General features: G+C 38.2%; 1 protein-coding gene across 1 annotated transcript in view; it reads right to left on the reverse strand.

Annotated features, from left to right (window-relative positions):
- The window catches only part of smad3a (SMAD family member 3a), a 62,975-nt gene extending 57,040 nt beyond the window's left edge, over positions 1-5,935 (reverse strand). The window contains exon 1 of the mRNA XM_052127929.1: positions 5,507-5,935. Within this exon, the coding sequence (XP_051983889.1) occupies positions 5,507-5,709 (203 nt within the window). The 5' untranslated portion in view covers positions 5,710-5,935. The remainder of the gene's footprint in view (positions 1-5,506) is intronic.
- Between the last annotated feature and the right edge of the window lie 16,066 nt (positions 5,936-22,001).

The raw sequence follows: 22,001 nt of genomic DNA on the forward strand, positions 1-22,001 counted from the left end.
CCAGTCAAAACAAAACAACCCACGGCACATCAATTAACAAGCCAATGATATCCAATCTCCTTGGTTTTTCTAAAGCGCCGTTGAATAACTATATACTGTATAGAGTTTCAGGAAGTCAGACTCAAATTCATACATCTCTTTAAGGCACAGACATTTTCAGTTTTAAAAACAAACAATAAACTCTTCTGCCATGGAAGGCTATGCAATTTTTTTTGTTGACAGATAACTTGTTTGAGAAAATGGTTCAATTAGCCCACACAATGGGCCACAGCTCCTATTCACAGTTCAGATATCTTTGAAGGCTTTGTGAGGAGAGTGTAAAAGCAAATAAAGTATGTGGGTTGAGATATAAAAGGCATTCTAGAACTTGCCAGACAAACCACAGATACATATGTGGAGCAGACATCATATCAGGAACTCTATGAGGAGACTGATGGGACTTCAACAGGTGTATGGCACCCCTGTATAAAGAGAGGGAAGTGTGACTGAGGTATAATTACATTTTTCGTATCCTGCCTTGGCTGATTTTCGTCTGTCTTCTATCTCCACTTTCCCGTTTTATCTTTTGAAATCCATGTCCTATTCTCATCATTTTCCACTCATATTTCATTATCTCTCTATCTCTCAATCTCCAGCAGGTTGGAACAGGCTTCCAGTGTTAGCTGCCTGTGCAGGCAGGACAGGATTATGTGGCCCGGAGCAAGTTGATCTGAGTGTGTCTGGGAGTCGACAGTAGTGAGTGAGGAATCTAGATCCTCCAATAGGGTGAGGCAGAGCATTCTCACAGCTGTGAAGGCTACTGTCTGCAGACCTGGCCAGGAATAAATCCCTGCTCTGGAGTGGACATTGTGCTAATTCAAGTGATGCTAGTCCAACAACAAGAAATAATAAGACTAATATCTAAACCAAAAACTATATTTTTTTTAGAGTCCAATAAAAAGCACATTGAACACAAGTACTTTGCACTGAAAACAGTAAAAAAGAATATACTATAACACTCTGAAGTAAATTATTATTATTTTTACTTACCGCTACATGACCCATGTCATAAACAAGGGTTTTCCCCATACTGACTATACAGTAGCTTTAGAATCCTCTTTAAGAAACAAATAATTCTGACTCTACATTCTAATTGGATGAACCACATTGAAAATCAATGTAAAATAATTAGTGATCGACTGATATATTGCAGAGGAGAGAGGGTTGGGAGGTTGTGAGGGTCACTTTTGAAATGTATTCCACTACAGATTACAGAATACATGTAATGTAATTTGTAACGTATTCCGTTAGATTACTCAAGGTCAGTAACTTATTCCAAATACTTTGGATAACTTCTTCAGCACTGATAGATTTTTTCACTTGTTTTGACTATAAAAACTGCCAGTACTGTAAGACAAAATACACATGTTAAAAATACATTCTCTGAAAAACCTAAATATCTAATGCAATGTTGTTTCTAAAACAATAATTATCAAGAATAAGTATAGGTCTTACTAGAAAAAAAGAATTGATTAAAAAAATAAGATCGTGTCTGGTAACGCGTGCATGTAAAATAGCTAGAAATAGCATTTTTGCTTAGCGTAAAATTAACAAGGTTTATTTCTATTTCTTCTGCTCCAAACTTACTCCAAACATACTTCTCTGTCTGCTCGTATAAATGTAACACATCATAAGAAAGTGTTTCAACACTGTTCAAATGCACTTTGGATCTCATCATTTATATGTATAAATGTTTCCATCTAAAAGGACTAAATATTAAATGAAATAAATGACAATAAAATGCAAAGTAATCTCTTCAGTAATCAAAATAATTTTTGAATGTAACTGTATTCTAATTACCAATTATTGTAATTGTAACTAAATGTATTGGAATACAGTTACTTGTATTTTGTATTTTAAATACTCCCCCAACCCTGCCGATATGCAACAAAGTCTTATTCAAGCAGTCCCCTGACTGAGCAGATGCGCATAAGCTTGTGATGTGTAGAGCGCGTTTCATTCTCCCCATCTCTACTCAACACTCCTCTGTAACTTTTAACTGTCTTGTCTAATGATAGCAATCCAACTTCTATCATATTGTCTGCAAATATGCAGATATTTTTTTAAAAGAAATGACTGAATTTATATCATAGATTACATTCACTCCTCACAAAACATGCGCAAATCCAGTGATTTCTTCCTGTGAGGCGCTCATATTTCTTCTTGTAAAGTGTGTATTATATCAGTCTGGATTTCACGAGTTCGTTTGCCCATATAATCTTTAAGCTATTAAGATTAAACTTATTTGGCTTGCTGTCCATGGTGGAGGGGCTCGAGGAAGCAGCTTCAACTAGAGCTCTGAGGTATCCCCCTCCCCCGGGACTATTAATAGGAGATGATTACGTGGGGCAAGATGCCTAGGGTAAAGTTGGAGTTGGGGAGGTTGAGGGATGCTGGAAACAGCTCAGACCGAAGAGAGGTAAACAGCTGCTTACATACTCTGGCTGTTTATTGAAAGATTAGATGGACTCGCTCCTCCCGAACTTACATATAGGAACTTCATTAAAACTATTTCCCTCTGGCTCACGAATGTCGCATGATGGTCAGTCCATGACACTCAAAGAAGGCTATCCTGGCCATGCCTGCATCTCATAGCGGTTCCCGTGCATTGAAAAAGCAAGTGCTGCAGATTCGATCCCCGCAACTGGTGCATTTCTAGTCTTTTATCGTATTGCTGTAGCTACCGTTCTATAAAAGCTGCTTCTTGTCTACCCTAAGAATAACCCTAACCTTGTGGCTTTATACTCATTTATGTGACAGTTTCACATTTAATCCCACTCACACAACATGCCAATCTAAATTACACAAGAACTGTGTCTTCACATGCTATGGTCACCAGAGCTTCACCAGTGGAGTACCAGTGTGTCACACCACAAAGCCACAGGCTCAAACTCTCTCTTTCTCCAGTCCAGACCAGGGTGAGTCAGCCTGATATCTGGCTGGAAGCCCTGCTTTCACTGAGCTTTCTGTTGTTTGGAAACAACAACCAACGCAATAGCACTGTAGGCATGGCCTGCAGCTGCTCAGCCCTCAAACACCACACAATTATACAAACTTCAAGCTTGGGAAGGAATACTCCATGGGACTCGGAGTCTATTTATAAAACCGTTAAATGTAAGTGATGTGACTTTAATCACTGAACCTTCTAGTTTGAATTTAGTCAGGCAACCCAATTTAGCAAAAATAGTCAATTAGTCAAGCAACCCAAATGTGTCAGAACAATGTCTTTCGAAAAAGCACACAAATTAACTTTAGATTTCATCATCATAGTAATTCTTTGTCGACTCTGTTCCATTTCTGCCATCACCAGCTACATCTACCTTTGATTATAAAGCTAAAGATTACAGAGTTGAGATTTTGTGGCCTTTACATTCACAGCATTTGAAAGGAGACTTGTGGTCTGACAGTTTTCGAAGGGTTAGTTCACTCAAAAATGAAAATTCTCTCGTCAATTCTTCACCCTCATGCCATCCCAGATCTGTAACTTTCTTCCATCTGCTGAACACAAACAAAGATTTTTTTAGAAGAATCTCTGCTCTGTTGGTCTATTCAAAGTAAATGAACTTTGAAGCTTCAAAAAGCACATAACAGCAGCATAAAATTAATATATACTTCAGTGGTTAAATCCATGTCTTCAGAAGTGATATGATAGGTGTGGTTGAGAAGCATATCAATATTTAAATCCTTTTTTACTATACATTCTCCTCTCTGCCCAGTAGGTGGCAATGTGCAGGTAGAATGTGAATCACAGAATCAAAAGAAGTGTAGGCGAAAACAGACATTTACAGTAAAAAAGGTTGTAAATATTGATCTGTTTCTCACCCACATCTATCATATAGTTTCTGAAGACATGGATTTAACCACTGGAGTCTTATGTATTACTTTTATGCTGATTTTATGTGCTTTCAGGATCTTCAAAGTTCTGGCCACCATTCACTTGCATTGTGAAGACCTACAGAGCGGAGATATTCTTCTAAAAATCTTAATTTGTGTTCAGCAAAAGAAAGAAACTCACACACATCTGGGATGGCATGAGGTTGAGTAAATGATGAGGGAATTTTTATTTTGTTGGTCAATTAGGCTACCCTTTAAGCTAAAATGTTTAACTCTAAAAACTACTGTGTTGAAGTGCAATCCAAGTGAATTTCTCAGTAGATATTGATTACTCTATGACAAGACCTGTGTGTGTGTGTGTTTGAGTGTGTTGTGAAAATTTTTTAGGTTACAAACTGGTAATTACAAGGGTATTATGCTATAAATGTGGTTTATGAGGACATAGTTTAAATAGCTTAAAATACATTAAACAATGTTTTATTGAAAATGTAAAATGCAGAAAGTTTGTTGTGAGGGTTAGGGTTTAGGGGTTATGTTAGGGTTTAGGGGTTGTGTTAGGTTTAGGGGATATAATCTAGTTTGTACTGTATAAAAACCATTATGTCTATGGAGAGTCCTTATAATGATAGGTAGACCAACATGTGTGTGTGTGTGTGTGTGTGTGTGTGTGAGAGAGAGAGAGAGAGAGAGAGAGAGAGTGAGAGAGAGAGAGAGAGAGAGAGAGAGAGAGAGAGAGAGAGAGAGAGAGAGGAACAGTTTGTACCCTACCCAGGTAAGTCTGCCTGAGAAATAATATTACCAACTAGCAACATTTACCAAATACTGGGAAGGAAGCTCAGTCTTCAAAATCAAGAGTCAGGTCAGCGACTAAGATGTTATAAGAAATCTCATAATTTGAAGTGCTGAGATTGAAGATCTGCTCAGAATAAGCACATGTGGGCTTGCAGATCTCCCATGCGTAAGCGGAACCGCAGTGCTCGGTTCGGATGTGCAGGACTGTGAGTAGTTGGCCAGCAGCAGCAGTCTGTGACATAACAAGATTAACCACTTATCGCAAAACTGAGTGGAGAAAAACAACTTCAAGCAACAACCTACATCACACACGCTTATGAAGAATAACAGATCCGAACACCATGCGACAAAGAATATCCGCGCAGTCCAAAATGTAAACTCGAATTAATTATATTACACACTGGTTATCCCAGATCAGACTAGGGTCGAAGTTATATAACCTAATCAGACGGTAAATGACAACCCAGTAAAGGGAAATGTGCATTTCTGAAAGCAAATCAAATTGCGATGATCATTTCTCAACAATAATGCAACATAGGCAAAAAAAAAAAAACACATTAGGGTTGCTAAGACTAGGGTCGAAGTTATATATATCGCATAGGATGGAGATGCTGTTTGATGATCTATGAAGGAAACACAATCGACAGCTCTAAATGCTCGTTTCTAAACAGAATAGGCTCTTCAACTTCACTGTGTTGTTTGTTACGAAGAATGCTTCTGCTTCGAGATCCATCTGTCCGATCAGGGCTCCTTCTGCCAAAAGCACGACAGTAACAGCACCACTTCACAACAAAGCGATGGATTCACCGTGTGAGTGATGGCATGTTTTAACCGCACTCACCGTGGTATAGTGATACACTTGGTGTTGACACTCTGAGTTGTGATGGCTTTCTCCAGCTCGTCCAGCTGTCCCGTCTTCTTCAGCTTCTTCACCAGACTCTTGACGGCCTTTTCGCACCACTTCTCCTCCTGTCCGTTCTGCTCTCCCTTCTTCCAGCCCAGCAGCCTCTTCACAATCGGCGGAGTGAACGGTAAAATTGACATGTTGGATTCAGTTGAACGTTCCTCCTCTCGCGCGCAGTCTCTCTCACGCAACTCGGAGAGAAATTTGAGACACGTTTGTCTTCGATGTAATCCGAGGATGGTAAATCAGTATAAAGAGATGGGTAGAGTTCGATAATAAAAATGCGGACAAGTGAGGACCTGAGACGTGAGACCCTCAAGTTCAGCGCTCACTCATCGACGCTTCGTCTATCTCTCTCACTCTCGAGCTCATCCTGCAGAGCGCGCGCGCCGCATTACCACCGGCAGTACATTCATATCACTCCGCACATAAACATAGTCCCCTCCACCTCGTCTGGACTACACTTTCTCTGGGAAAAGAAAACAGATATCCTCAATCAAGGATTTGAATACCTTCTCTGTTTTTAATTTAGCGTACTCTTTTGTGCTGTTACATATTATGGTTTAAAAAGTGATTTTACTCAAGTTTGAAGTCCTCCGCTGTGCTGTGTGCTGCGGCTCCATGTGACGTTTTGAAAAGCAGTCTGTCTTTAATGCAAATGTCAGCTCTGAAAACTCGCAGGATTGCTTGTCCCATTTGTTGTCGATTAGTTTAGACCATAGCGACATATTTAGTCATTCATCTTGCAACGCAGTTACGGGTCGATTTACTTGATTTACTCTTACTAAGTTTTGGCAGCAGTATGATAAAGTGTTAGATAATACTGTGTATCTTACGTTTAAGAAGCCATTTACCTACATATAAAGAGACATAGGCTACATACTATATATATATATATACAGACACACACTGGTGGCCAAAAGTTTGGAATAATGTTCAGATTTAGCTGTTTTGGGATTAAATTGGTACTTTAATTCAAGTGTCATTCAACTGATCACAAAGTATAGTCAGGACATTACTGATGTAAAAAACACCACCATCACTATTTGAAAAATGTAATTTTTGATCAAATCTAGACAGGCCCCATTTCCAGCAGCCATCACTCCAACACCTAATTATTGAGTTATCATGATAAATTGATAATTTGGTACTTGAAAATCACTTGCCATTATTTCAAACTCTGCTGAAAGCTATTTGGTTTGTTAAATGAAGATTAACATTGTCTTTGTGTTTGTTTTTGAGTTGCCACAGTACGCAATAGACTGGCATGTCTTAAGGTCAATATTAGGACAAAAATAGCCAAAAAGAAACAGCTTCCTCTAGAAACTCATCAATTGATAATTGTTTTATGAAATGAAGATTTCATCAAAGGTGTACACTACAGTCTTCAAAGACAAAGGACAACTGGCTCTAACAAGGACAGAAGGAGAGGTGGAAGGCCAGATGTTCAACTAAACAAGAGGATAAATACATCAGAGACTCTAGTTTGAGAAATAGACGCCTCACATGTCCTCAGCTGACAGCTTCATTGAATTCTACCCGCTCAACACCAGTTTCATGTACAACAGTAAAGAGAAGACTCGGGGGTGCAGGCCTTATGGGAAGAAATGCAAAGAAAACACCACTTTTGAAACAGAAAAACAAATGAAAAGGTTAGAGTGGGCAAAGAAACACAGACATTGGACAACAGATAATTAGAAAAGAGTGTAGCCTAATGGATCTTAACCCCATTGAGCTTTTGTGGGATCAGTTAGACTGTAAGGTGTGTGAGAAGTGCCCGCTAAGACAGCCACATCTCTGGCAAGTGTTACAGGAAGTGTGGGGTGAAATGTCACCTGAGTATCTTGACAAACTGACAGCTAGAATGCCAAGAATCTGCAAAGCTGTCACTACTGCACTTGGAGGATTGTTGGATGAGAACTCTTTGAAGTAGTTTAAGAAGAAGAAAAAGTAAGAAGTTTTTTCAAATTGTAATAGTAATTTTTCATGTTATTAAAGGTGCAGTATGTTAGATTCAGAAACCCTTGTCATCAATGACACCTGTGGCCATTAAGTGAACCACAGCCAGCTACCTGTTGCTCCTGCTCGCCCTTGTGCACACACTCCATAGGGACGCGAATGAGCATCGACCAAAAAAGACATAACGTACAAAGAGACCCACCGGCATCATGCTTACAGATGAGGTAGCATAATTAAAATTACACAGTTATGATTGTTTTACTACAAACATTGAGACTTAACTAAAACTACTTATCAGCTAACATAGCATACTGATACACAGCTACATACTACCGAACTATACCAGACAGTTTATGTTGCACTGTACTGTTATGTTGCACTGTTTTATGTTTTGTATGTCATATGTTGTACTACGATAGAGAAACCAGCGTATTTGCTTAAATGTATCCTGTTTACCTGACTTTTAGTATAAAGAGAAGATCATTGAAATTATTTGAAAGTTATGAAGCAAAGTAGCCTTCAATTCGTCAGTGTTAGCAGGCAAGATTGAGTTAGTTAAAATTACACAGATCAAACCTTGTGCCTCTATATTTCACATGCTTTGCGGTTATGTAAGCTTACCTGTCCAATAAGAAGAACGCCAATTCAGGGTCAGTTTTGATCCCCAAAACTGAACGAAGGTCCTTCCAGGAATCAAATGCCCTGCCGATATTCACTCTAATTTTCACTCGATCACGATCATGTTCCCGCATAGCCAGACGGGATTCAGTAGAAGGCTCTCGGGAGCACACATAAAAGTCACATCCTTTGGATTTTCCCGACAAAACCGTCCCACTCCCTTTGCATGCAAATCAGTCTATAGGCTTTAATAGGCAATTAAATTACATTTAAAATAAATTAATTTAAAATAAATGTAAATAAAAAATGTTAAGTTGCATTACAAGCCGTTCACACATTGGCAAGAAAAGGTGAATATTACATGAAAATTATTACATGCTGCAACTTAAATGTCCTGACAAAACATTGTGATCAGTTGAACGCCACTTTGGTGATTTAAAGTACCAATTTCTTTCCATAAGAACAACATTTGGTTGCCAGTGTGTAATGTAACAAGATCCATTAGAAACAGTGTTACTGAGTTACTGTGATATATCTGGAAATACTAAACAGTATTATTGCTCTCCTTCCTGTGTTATTGTAAAAGCTCATAAAACAAGCACAGAACCCCCTATTAGACAGTGACACACACAGGAAACAAGTCAGTAACACAAAACCATACTTTTCATCCACAGACTCTGTTAAAGCAATTACAATTAAATTCTCAAAAGTGAATTTAACAGCATTCTCTTTTATTCCTTTTTCCTCCCCTCTCTCTCTATTTCCCTCTACTTTATTTAGGACTGTGAGTGGTAGAGGGGGATATCTTACTAAACAGTTAACAGGGTTTAATTAATTTGATACTGGGCCTGGATGGCTTTTTTTTTAATGAGGAAGTTGAGATGATGCTGGGTATGCAGGAGCCCTTCAAACATGACAACGACATACAATTGTGCAAAAATCTACAATAGGAGAAACACACTAACACAAATTTTCCAGACTGATTTTACAAGAAAATGTATAATAAACAGCTCTTTTAATATTAGGAGATTTCAATGCATCTTTTAAGTTAAATGATGGCTAATAAAAAGGGTTTAAAAACTGTTGAGGTAAAATATCCTCTTTAGGTGTTTTTATATAAACACAAACATGATAAAGATTGAAGTGTCTGTTGTTTTGATGTGAGACTTTTTAACATGACTTGTGACTGATATTTGTTTTCTTCTCACAGTATATTATGATTGTCGACCAACAACTTTGGAAGCGAACACACATGAACATATGCCAGTGGGAGGTCAGGAGTGTCAAGAGAAGCGTGAGCAACCAAGAGCCATCTGTTATGTATAATGCACACACAAGGGGCTGCACTACTCAGATTAGATTTATCTTTATCAGAGTGAGCCTATTATTTTGATCCTTCTACACAATACTCAGCAGCACCTCAAGCTCACAGTGACCATCTGAAAATCTGTTTAACATAATTGAAGCAATAAGTAAGATGCAGGTTTATGAGAAAATCATAAACACGCTATCTCTCCCTTACATATTTTCTCAAATGTAACTGAATGATGTTGCATCTAGGACAATTTGAAGAATTTTTGAACTACTTAAACTGAAGAGTTTTGCAGCACACCCATTCAGATAAACGGGTGTATGGTCACAATTGGCACATTCCTAAAACAATTCTGTGCTAAAAAAATTTAAAATACACTGGACCAGCTCAGTAAAGCATTGCTTCTTCCTTTTATCTATTTTAAAGAACCTCTGATGTATATTTTAACAGCATTTCATTTCTTTTGGTCCTCCCACATGGTTATGTTCAATACTCTAAACGTATGTAGGCCTATAAATAGATTATTCCTCTCTGCACACTATGACACACCTTGTGAAAGAGAATGTACTGCATGTTTATTCATTCATTCAATGAATGAACTGCATCTTTTATAGATATTCACTACTATACTGAACAATTGCATCAATGACAACAGAGATGTTTTACAGTTTGTTAACTGAAATGCCATATACTGGTTTTGCGAAATGACCACATATTTCCATAAAGGAAATTTAAACAAAAACACTACCTTATCGTTTCAGTCTCTCTTCATTGCACTATAAAAAGTGGTACACTACATTTGTTAGGCTACCTATTGGTGTTACCTAATGCATTCATGTTGATTTAGTTTTGTGATTTGTCATATTTTTTACTAGAATCAAGGCAGTTAATTTAAATGTTACCACATGAAGCACATTTTTATTTTACACGACATACGTTTTTACAGTGTCTGTGCAAATTCTGTAGGGGTGTGTGTGTGTGTGTGTGTGTGTGTGTGTGTGTGAGACTCCCCAAATGTCCTGTAATTCAAACAGCCAAATAAATATGTGTGTGAGTGTGTGTGTGTGTGTGTGTGTGTGTGTGTGTGTGTGTGTGTGTGTGTGTGTGTGTGTGTGTGTGTGTGTGTGTGTGTGTGTGTGTGTGTGTGTGTGTGTGTGTGCATGCTTGTCATGTATCTGTGTGGCAGCATGTGGCAGGATGGAGGTAATGAGTATTACCATGTGCAGCTTGACTGCTGTGGCCAGCACAAGTTCAGCACCTGTTTATTCCCTCAGGGGCTTCAGCTCTGGGACAGCTGGTTCAAGGGTGTGTGGATGTATGTTTGTGTGTGTAGGAAGGGATGAAGTCCAGGGCATGGGGGAGATTGTTGTTGAGAGTATGGGGGCAGGGGGCAGATGGGCTCTAGAAGAGAGAAGTGGGGGATTTGGTGTATATGTGTGTGAGAGTGTGCGTGCATGCGCTTGTCTGAGGAATTGCCTCACACAAAAGGCACGGCTGTGTGAATAAGTAATGACCCTATACAATCTGATAGTTGATGATGGTATTGTGGATGCCTTGACTCAAGAGACCCTGGGGAGGTACAAGGAGGGAAAGGGGGGTCAGAGGGTGCTGAACAATGTCCCGGTGGAGGACATGTGTAAGAGTGATAAGATGAAACTTTCGTCTGATCAGTAGTATTTAACGCTGACTCCCAAGTGCTCAGGACATGCGGGTGATGACAACGATTTTGGCTTCAATATTTGCATTAAAAAAGACTCAGTTTCATGAGTTCACATTTTCACACAATACATTAACGAGATAAAGGTAAACATATTTGGTTTGCTATCCATGATGCAGGGCTCGAGCACAAGACTTGACTCAAGCTCTCAATACCTTCCTTGTACAACTTAATACATTAAAAATAATATTACAGTAATACATAAAAGAAGTAAATAGAAATAGAGTTGGGACATGGAGGTGTGTAATCATTTTCACAGTAATGCAGGAAGCTTGGCAGGACTTTATCAATCATTATAAATTTATAATAATTTGTGATATTGCTGAGGGAGGCAGTTGGAAAGAAATGTTGCCAATTGGTAACACTTTACAATGTGGTTCTATTTAAGGTATCTTGAACTAACAATGAATAATATATTTTTACAGCATTTACTAATCTTAGTTCATACTGTATTAATTAATGTTGACATCTACAATTTTTAATTACAAAAGCATATTTGTAAATTTTGAAATCAACTCTAACCAAGATTGAGAAGAGCTGAAACGATACAACAAGCGTGCGTGCGTGCATGCTTATGTGTGTTTACAAGCCTACCTGAGGAATATGCATCTCTGAAGGGTGTATTAGGGTGGAACAAATAGGGTGTACAGTAGTTCTGAGAGCTATTGTACATCGACAGCATGAAAATTCCAGCCAGGTTTTGCTCTTCTAAATCCATCAATCTGTCCATAGACTCACACTCACCTATAAAACATTTGACTTCAGGAAGATCTTGCCAGTAAAATATGCTCAGTCACTGTTAAACACACCCTATGCCCCCCATCCTATATGTTGTCATAAGACTCTGAAATCCTCATGCACCCACATGAAGGTTAGTAATACCTTTGGAGTGCACTGAGTGGAATGTCATATTCAAATTCACTGGATACGCTAGTCTCTCAGTTACAGGGTAAAGTGATGTTCTTAGGTTTATTCTTTATGTCTCCAAAACTCATATACAGCTTTTAAAGGCATGAATATCTAGAAATATAAAAGGCAATCTGTACTCGATAAAATGTTTTGACTGTTAACATAAAAATTTTCTTCATGTCGCAATAACAACAATAACAGGTTATATTCAAATAAATAAAATCTAGCAATATGACTGAATCAACAATGACATAAGATTACACAAAAGAAAGTAATTTTAAGGTGTTATATCAAGAAGACTTAGATCCTTAAGGTAACAATTGCAGGTCACTACTTTTACCATGTATGTATTTATGTGATCTAAGTGCTCACCTCTTGTATGCTCCAGCCCTTGTATGCATCACAATAAATCATTATCTTTTATGTTCAGTGATCAGGAAATGCTGCACTGAAGCATTAGTCAAATGCATTGTTGGAATAAAAAAAAAGAAAAAAGAAAAGGCAAAAACACATGAGTTACTGTATTTCACAAGCGGCAGTCATTCGTCATGTCACTCCAGTTGTCTGTGGAAAGACACAGATAAGCTCTGAGGGCTGTGATAAACCTGGTCACACTTATTGAACATCAGCCTACATTCTAAGGTTACATAATTTGACTCTCTGGATTTGTATTATTTAAGTAGTGTGCTGTGTTGCAAAAGCTCTAGTGACTCACCATGTGTAAGTTACTGTATTATTTATCTATGTAACAGGGCTTAAAAGTGTGCAGAACTAGCATGGAGAGCATATATTTAGTGTCTGATATGGGCCGTACTCTACAACCATGTGAGGATTACTATGATTCACGTGCTGATGTATGCTCAAGACTTGCAGATCTGGCTTCTCTATTGTGCGGAGTGTGATGCGTGCTGGTCTTAGCACACATGAGTCACACCAAAAAGCCAACTGAGTGTGCAGATATTTAGAGCATAATGATATGGATCAGCAAGACCATATATGGAGATGATGCCACTGTGCTGTGCTGTCTTATCCTGTCATTTGATAACAAACATCTGATGTGTAAATCAGATGTTTATTAGTGGTGCTTGCCAAAGGCAGAGCATCACTATTGTTCTCTTGCATACTTATTATTCTGCTTCTTCTTCTTAATATTATTCCACACAACTATATCTCTGCACCAGAAAATCACAGAGACTTCTAGGTTGATTTATTTCAATCAGGATGGCAAGGAGACTTGATAAGTATCACTATGGTAACTGCCTAGCAACCACATGGGGTTACCCTAGCAACAGAGTAACAAATCACATATCTCTGCATCAGAAAAACGTAGAGACATCCGGGTTGACTTATTTCAATCAGGATGGCAAGGAGACTTGATTAGTATCACTATGGTAACTGCCTAGCAACCAGATGGGGTTACCCTAGCAACCGAGTAACAAATCACATATTTCTGCACCAGAAAATCGTACAGACTTCTGGGTTGATATATTTATGACCATAATTTCTGTTCTTTTCAAGTTATAACATGCTATTTGACGAGTTTTGCCACGGCAAGCACCACTCACATTTTCTTCAGGAAATGTACCCATCTAGTTCTGCTTCTTCTTATTATTATTCCACACAAAGTTTGGCGCGCTACTCCTCCCGCAGCTTTTGTCACAGACCGCTGAGTGAGGTGTCAAATCGTGCGGCTCATTGAGGAGAGGTGTGCTGTATCTTTTCTAAGCGATCGGGTGTACGATGTTCGCACAGCGGACGAAAAAGTGGCCAAAAAAATCCCATTGACTTAACATTGCGGAATGTTCAGAAATTTAAATCCCAACTGACATTTTTACACACACAGACAAAAAGGGCCTGTCAGCCCTGCATCTCTCCCTCTCTCTCTCCCTCAGAGGATTTATATTATCAAGCAGCCAAAAAGTAATGACCTAAAATCTTCATAGCCACACCCTAAAACATGCTAAAAACATGCTAGGATAATGCTAACACATGCTAGCATCGCCTAGCGAAATTCTAAAACATGCTAAAAACGTGCTATCATCATGCTAACACATGCTAGCATCGCCTAGCGAAGTTTTAAAACATGCTAAATACGTGCTTGCATCATGCTAACACAAGCTAGCATCGCCTAGCGAAGTGCTAAAACATGCTAAAAACATGCTAACATCATGCTAACACATGCTAGCATCACCTAATGAAGTGCAAAAACATGCTAAAAACGTGCTAGCATCATGCTAACACATGCTAGCATCGCCTAATGAAGTGCAAAAACATGCTAAAAACGTGCTAGCATCATGCTAACACATGCTAGCATCACCTAGCGAAGTGTTAAAACATGCTAAAAACGTGCTAGCATCATGCTAACACATGCTAGCATCGCCTAGCGAAGTGCTAAAACATGTTAAAACCGTGCTTACATCATGCTAACACATGCTACAATCCCCTAGCGAAGTGCTAACACATGAAAAATTCTATCACCATTATTTTAGTGCTTAGCAACAACTTATAAAATGCTATTTGACGAGTTTTGCCACGGCAAGCACCACTCACATTTTCTTCAGGAAATGTACATTCTAGTTGTAATTGTCATGCTGCTATGCTACTTGGAACCTCACCCAAAACTTTCAGCCACTGTTGCACTTTTGTATGATTGAGTGACAATAAAGTATTTTGATTTGATTTTGATTTGATTTTGGTTAGGCAAACTAGAAGATACACTACTTAGTTTAGCTTGTTGAGAATTACAATTAAAATATTTTCTCTTTGGCCTGCCCCCATTGTTTTTATTACAACTGATTGTAGAAATATTACAGTACAGAAATACAGTAAAATTACAGGCATTAGTAAGGCCAAGGGCCGATTTAAGAAACATTCTGACTCACACACCTGGAGTCACAAGTTCAAATCCAGGGCATGCTGAGTGACTCCAGTCAGGCTTACTAAGCAACCAATTGGCCCGGTTCCTCCTTGTGGTCCCTATGTGGTTCGCACTTGGTGGGAGGTGTAGTGAGTTGTGCGCGGATGCCGCAGAAATTAGCGTGAGTCTCCACATGCGCTAGGTCTCCATGTGATAAGATGTGCGTATTGACAGTCTCAGACGTGGAGGCAACTGAGATTTGTCCTCTGCCACCCAGATTGTCACTAAGCCACCACGAGGACTTCGAGCACATTGGGAATTGGGCATGCCAAAATTGGGGAGAAAATCCATAAAAATAAATACAATTATTATTATTATTATTATTATTATCTTATTATTTTCTAAATTAAGAAAAAAGTTACGAATATTTTAATTACTACTTATGAATTATTGTAAGAAAATCCTTCAAAAAATATTTCAGTCAGTTTGATTGTATAACAAATTTCAATAAAGTGTAATTAAGTTATCTTTAAATTATGAACATATTGTGAATTCAGAATAAATTAAAAGTATTTCCATAAAATTAATAAGAAGTGTGAACTTTTTAAACTTAACAAATCAATACATTTTAAACAATATTTGTTTATAACAATATTACAGTTTGGTAAAAGGCAAAGCAATAGTAAAATGTGCATTAATTGAACCAAATGTAGCTATACTTAGCAAAGTTAACTAATATTTGGCATATTTCGATAAATATGATTTTACCCTATTTCTTCTGTCAGAAATAAATTTTTTTGAACGATCCACAAACTTGTAAATTTTCAGCGACATCTGGTGGCAAAGACTTTCTATTGAAGCTCGGACACAGAATATTAATATGCTAGATATGTCTTGTAGTTCAGAGTGAATTTAAACGAAGAACAGGTTAATTTCTCAGCAGTCTCTAGACCTCCTCCTGTCACAGTGAGTTTAGGAAGAGTGGATGCAGGACACTGTTTGGGTGGGGCTCGAAGCAGTTTTACAATCGTCCTTTAATCCATAATTAAACACTTTTGTGTGCACTGCGAGGACTCCGAATATCCTTAAGAGGAAATAACAGGCTTTAAAAATATCATTTGAGCAAACATAGGGTCCGAACAGAACAGTCTCTTAACCTGTTGCCTCACAGAGAGGGATGAACACAAGCAAGCCATTAGAAAACAGTTTGATCAAACGAATAATTAAGCATACGCCTTTATTTAGAGAAGAAAATTCAAGTATGCAATCACTTCTAAAACAACAAATGGAGCCACACCCCAGCAACTTGATCAATACAACAATTTATATGATCCAAAATAACTTTTAATGTTTCGATGTGTTTCACTCTAATCAGCTTCACATAGCAATTTAGGCTTGAGCTGTGTAAAAACAAGATACATTTGATCAATTCAACAGTTTCTATATTATTTGAAATATTTGTGTGAAAAACACACACGCACTCCCACACTTGTGGACACACATTATATGCATAACGCATACACTTAAGGCCCAAACATACATGTGAGCGGCGCCCTGACCCGGGGAACCAATCATCTAGCCATGAGGGGTGAGGTAGGGGGGCGGAGGATTCCAGTCGGGCCCCACGCTCACTGCGGCCCGGGCAAGCATAGCGGAAGAGCAGTCCTGGAGGTTGCAGGATAGTCGAGTAATCAGCAACAGACGCCGTTGTGACGCTCTCCGATGCAGCGGCGAAATCATCATCCAGCTCGCGGGGTCCAAGGGAGTAAACAGACAGGCCTTGAGGCGAGCCGCTCTCACCTCGAGCCCGAACGGAATTAAATGAGCATGCTGGGGGGTGGGTGGTTCGTGGGGATTTACCCGCCTTCATCCTCAGCTTCTCTCGGAGGAAAGAAAGCCGCTACCGCAACCTTTCCATGGTTATGTTCTAGCACTGAGAACATGAACATTCATAAAATGCTGCCTGCATGTGATCACAGCCCAGGCACGCGAGGCAGCTCTTATGACCGTCAGAAGCGGAGAGAAATCGACCACATCCAGAAACTACACAGGGGCGGAAGGGCATCTTTATAAAGACACATCCTGAAAAGCATGTTCAACACCAGCTGTGTATTGCCCTTTTAGAGAAAATAAATCTTTAGCAGCGCTGTCGAAGTGCCCCTCTACCAAGCGCCGTAGATCCAACAGCGTAAGCTCTGCAGAGGTGAGTGGAACAGTAAGTGATCTCAGCTCGCTGATCGCACAATCGCTCGGCTCCGAAGAAATCTGAATGGACAGACGCATGATTCCCTCCTTTTATACCTGTATGTCCGGGAGAGGGAATCAAATTCTGTATGTGAAGTTCAGAGGTAACCGAGGCCTTCAAAGAAGTCCCCTAGTGTCGCTTCACTTGACACAACGTCTCGTTCCCTCCATCAGGATACGGAGGTTACAACAGTAACCTAGACGTTTAAAGTGTGACCGAAGAATCTTAAACGGCCACTGTAATAATTGGCTTTCTGCTTTTGACTGACCTGCTGTTTCCTTGCCATCTCACTGTTCACCACTACTGGATGGGTAACAGAAGTGATAATGTAAAGTAGTCATTGATGTGTTGTTGTGGATGCAGTCAGATGCAAATGTCTACTACGGTGTGATGTCACAATGTGGAGGAAGTAGACAATGAATCGTTTTGGCAGCTTGGTTTCTTTTTGCTGTGAGGAGGAAGTTTTGAGTTCTGAAACTTACAATATGATTTTTTTTTAATAGAACAATGAACTTATATGTTAAAAGATCAAGAATAAAACTGTTATTAAAAAAAAATAAAACAATTTAAATGTATTCCTCATGTCATGACCCCTTTAAGCAAAAGGCTCCAAGCCTGTGGGTTGGAAGTATTCATCATGGTTAGGCAGCGTTTAGAAACCTGTGGAAACATTTCCAATGTCTGCTAGTATAATTTAGGAGATTAAACAATACAGCACGGTTATAAATCCTAATATATCACACAGCTATTTGGGCTGAGCTCCAGCTCCTCATGAATGGAAGCAGAAATGGCAAAGGAAAACATCTGAGGTTGCTTGGCTCCTGTGAGCATTCACATCTAATGTGTCTTCCAGGAAAATATTGACTAGCTGTGTGGCAGGTAGCCAAAACTTGATGCCAGAGGATTGTCCTGTTTCTTTCAGAAGGTGAACACGTAGCTTGTTCAGACACCACTAGATGGCAGCAAGTGCTGACAATTGATGACAGATTAAGTTCTAACATACCCCAAAAAGGTCCCCCCCACCCCCACCCCCACAGTTCGATATCTCTGAAAAATAAATAAAACATAATCATTGTGTTCCAGTTTAAGTTATACAATGCAGTAGTATAAAACAAATCAAATAATTACCAAACACATAATAACGGGCTTTTTGATTTTATAATGCGGTGGTATTAAGACCACATGGAGACACTTATTTAAGTAGTTATGACACTTTATCCTTGGGGGACTCTATGACTGTTTCAATAACACGACAGGAAGAGAAAGAGGAACAGGGAGCCATTTTAAGAAGGAATGCCCTCCACTCTGGTTTCACTGAGAGAGATGATGTAAAAGATGATGAGAGATACAGAGAGGTGAGGGTAGCTTTGAGAAGAAATGTGTTTTTGAACTTTAAAAAAATAGGATTTGACAAAATAATACAGATTAATGTACATCATGCACAATGTATTGTGTTTTGTTGCATGAATCTCATTATGAAGTCATAAGGTCAGACAAGTCATCAATTCACAGGGGATAAAACCTTATTAAAATCTCATTAATTCATTTATGAAAAATAGAAGGTTGAGTTTCATTTATGTATTTCTTTTCAAGGATTTTTCTTATCCTATTTAAAGAACTAGACCAAAGCAGGTTTTGTGCAGTGAGATCGCATAGAGTGTCTCAAACCCTGGCATCCATGTGCCATGCCTATGTTTTACTCTTAATTTTACGCTATCTTCATAAGTTAGCATTGTGTGGCTGGATGCTTTTACAGTTAGTCTGTTTGCATGCAAGCATATTATATTTATTTGCGTTGTATAAATGTGTGTGAGCTTGTATGCATATGTACTGTATGTATGTTTGAGAATGTTTGGTATAGCAACAAGCATGTTTAGCTGAGCCTGGTGAAAGTAAAACAGATGAGAAAATGTCTGGCTGTGTGTGGATGCCCAGTCTGGTGTGGAGCCAGTCCGTCTGCCGGCCAACTGCCCTCCTGGAGACTCGAGAACCTCCGATCCTCCTGTGGCGAGAGAGAGTGAGAGCAAAGGTGAGAAACTAGAGTGAGAAAGAGGGAGCGAGTGCATGCTGGGGGTAGAGTGTATCCTTGCACTTTTTTTGCTGTACCTTATTTGTCATCTCTTAAAAATAAATGTTTAAAAATTCATACATAACAATATACTTTTCAAAAAATATTGTGATATTTTGGTCAATAGCCTTAAAGCAACACTTTCCTATAAGGTTCCATTTGTTCACATTAGTTAATGCATTAGGTATCATGAACTAATTTAAACAATATTACACCAGTTATCAATTTTGGTATTATGTTGAAATGAACATTAACAAAGATTAATACATGCTGTAAAAGTATTGTTCAAGGTTAATTCATGTTAAATAATGTTGTTAGCTAATGCTGACAAAGGGAACATTATTGTAAAGTGTTACCAGTCTTACATATTTATGCTCAAAATCAGGGACTAAAAATGAAATGTTTTTCATTTGGTTCATTCTGAACAAAAATTTATTTTTGTTCCTGTTCAGATGTTCCGTAGCCTCACTTCCAAAGGGTTACTGGTTAAAACAAAATAAAAGAATGGTTAATAATGTTCTTTTTAAAATGACAGTACTCTGCACTAAGAGGTGGGTGAAATACCAATTACAGTGTTGCCAGATTTTGCAACAGAAATAAGAGACATAACAAGCAGTTAATGAACAGTTATAATAATTTTATAGTATAATTTTATTTAAAGAGAGTCAAAAGCTGTCTCAAATCTGTGTTAATGCATCATATCTAACAATAATTCAGTGATGACTTGGAAACAACTGAGAAATTTACTTTTTACCTCTAATAATGTTTTCCTTATGTTTGGATTATGTATATGTAGTCATTTTACATAGTTCTACAGGTCTTCATTCAGAGAATATGATATCCACAATGGACAATTAGGCAAAGAAATGTGTGATGCAGCGGTTTTCTTCAGGATCAAAGCACGTAAAACAATTTTGGTGGTGTAGTTCCAAAAATGTTCTGTGATAAACACTTTGGCCTTTAGTTTCATGAACAAAATTACTGGAACAAAATGAACTCGTCATAACCGGTAACCAGCAGTTAATTTAACATTTTCACTCTTGTTCTTGTTTTCGGTTACATTCTGCTTAAAATGTATTTTGTTTTCAGTTTTTGTTTTTGGAACTTAAACCAATTTTAGTCCCTGCTCAAAATAGTTCAGATAATGCAACATAGCACATCAGGTCATACTGGCTTTATTGCCTTGTACTGAGTTGAGCTGAGTTGAGTTGAATTGAATTATCTAACTCTGCGGAAATAAATGGAGAAATTCACTGCATGTTCACATCCAGAAAATTTTGAAAAATTTAAATCAGTTAATTAATCAAAGAAAGACAGTAAACGTTCTTTTATCAACATTAAACTATAAAATGATTTTGACAGTTAAAAGAATGTTCCGAATTCAATTCAAGTTAAGCTCAATTGACAGTATTTGTGACAGTGTTGATTACCACAAAAATACATTTTTACATGCCCCCCCTTTTCTTTATAAAAACAAAAATCTGGGTTTCATTGAGGCACTTACAATGGACCTGAATGGGGCCAATACTTTGTTGCCATGACGATGTCAATAAACCCTAAAACTAAACTTTCGTTTGAAAACTAAAAATGACTTTAAAAACAAAGATACAAACAACAACTTTACAGCTCAAATAATACACACATTTTAACAGAAGAATTAATGTAAGTGCTTTTATAAAATTATAAGATTTACATTTCTGCCTTTAAACCCTCCAAAGATTGTCCCCATTCCCTTCCATTGTAAGTGCCTCATTGTGACCCAGATTTTTGCTTAATTTTTTAAGAAAATGACGGACGAGTCTAAATAGATTTTTGTGGTAATCAACATTATGCCACAAATGTTGTCGACTGAGCTTAACTTGTATTGAACCTGGAATGTTCCTTTAATTGTCACTCATTGTGAGACACACACTCATACACACACAGCACTTTGTAGCTATCAGGAATAAAATGAAGAATGGATTGTCTTTATATAGTATATCACTGTGGCCTGTCTGAGACAGAGTCTGATAAATGCTGGAACTGAATAGCAGAATTGTGTCTGGCTCCATGTGGACGATATTGATTTCTGTGCTGCAGAGCTATCAACAGGAAATGCTGAACAGTCTTCAGTAGCTCACTCATTTATAAAGTACACAGATTGTATTGCAAAAATATAAACATATAACATAATAATAATAATGTGGTGGCCCTGCAAGCCTGTAAAAAAGCAATACTTCAAAATGACATGATGAAGCAAAGGCAAATATTTTTCTCAGAAGTAAAACAGCCGCAAAAGTAACTGCCTCCCTATCAGATTCTTACCCAATGGTAATTTAAAATGCTTTTGAGATTTAAAAGAGGGTAGATAGCAATCTGCAAATTGAAGGATATAGAGAAAGAAGACAAGCATCATAGAAAATAAAACACAAAAGGATATTTCAAACATGAGAGAGAATAGAAAGACAGAATGTTTTTTTTAAAGAAGCGAAAGGGTATAGCAAAATGGTTTTGGCAGTGTTTCAGGATCTGGGTCTAGCAGTGTTATGTCTAAAGGATGTTTAAGGAGAAGGCTGTCCTGAGCCAGGATTTCAGTCTCACTATAATTGCTACAGTGGTTGACAGACATAGTGCTTAAAGCAACAAAACAGAGACAGGATTTGGTATAAACACCAATAGGTCTACACGCCAAGGACTCTCACATAAACTCATTATGGTCATATGTACATTACATACATGGACTTTAAATAATCTAAGAGTTATACTAA

The sequence above is a fragment of the Xyrauchen texanus genome, chromosome 1 (genome assembly GCF_025860055.1).
Source record: "Xyrauchen texanus isolate HMW12.3.18 chromosome 1, RBS_HiC_50CHRs, whole genome shotgun sequence".
Taxonomy (NCBI): domain Eukaryota; kingdom Metazoa; phylum Chordata; class Actinopteri; order Cypriniformes; family Catostomidae; genus Xyrauchen; species Xyrauchen texanus.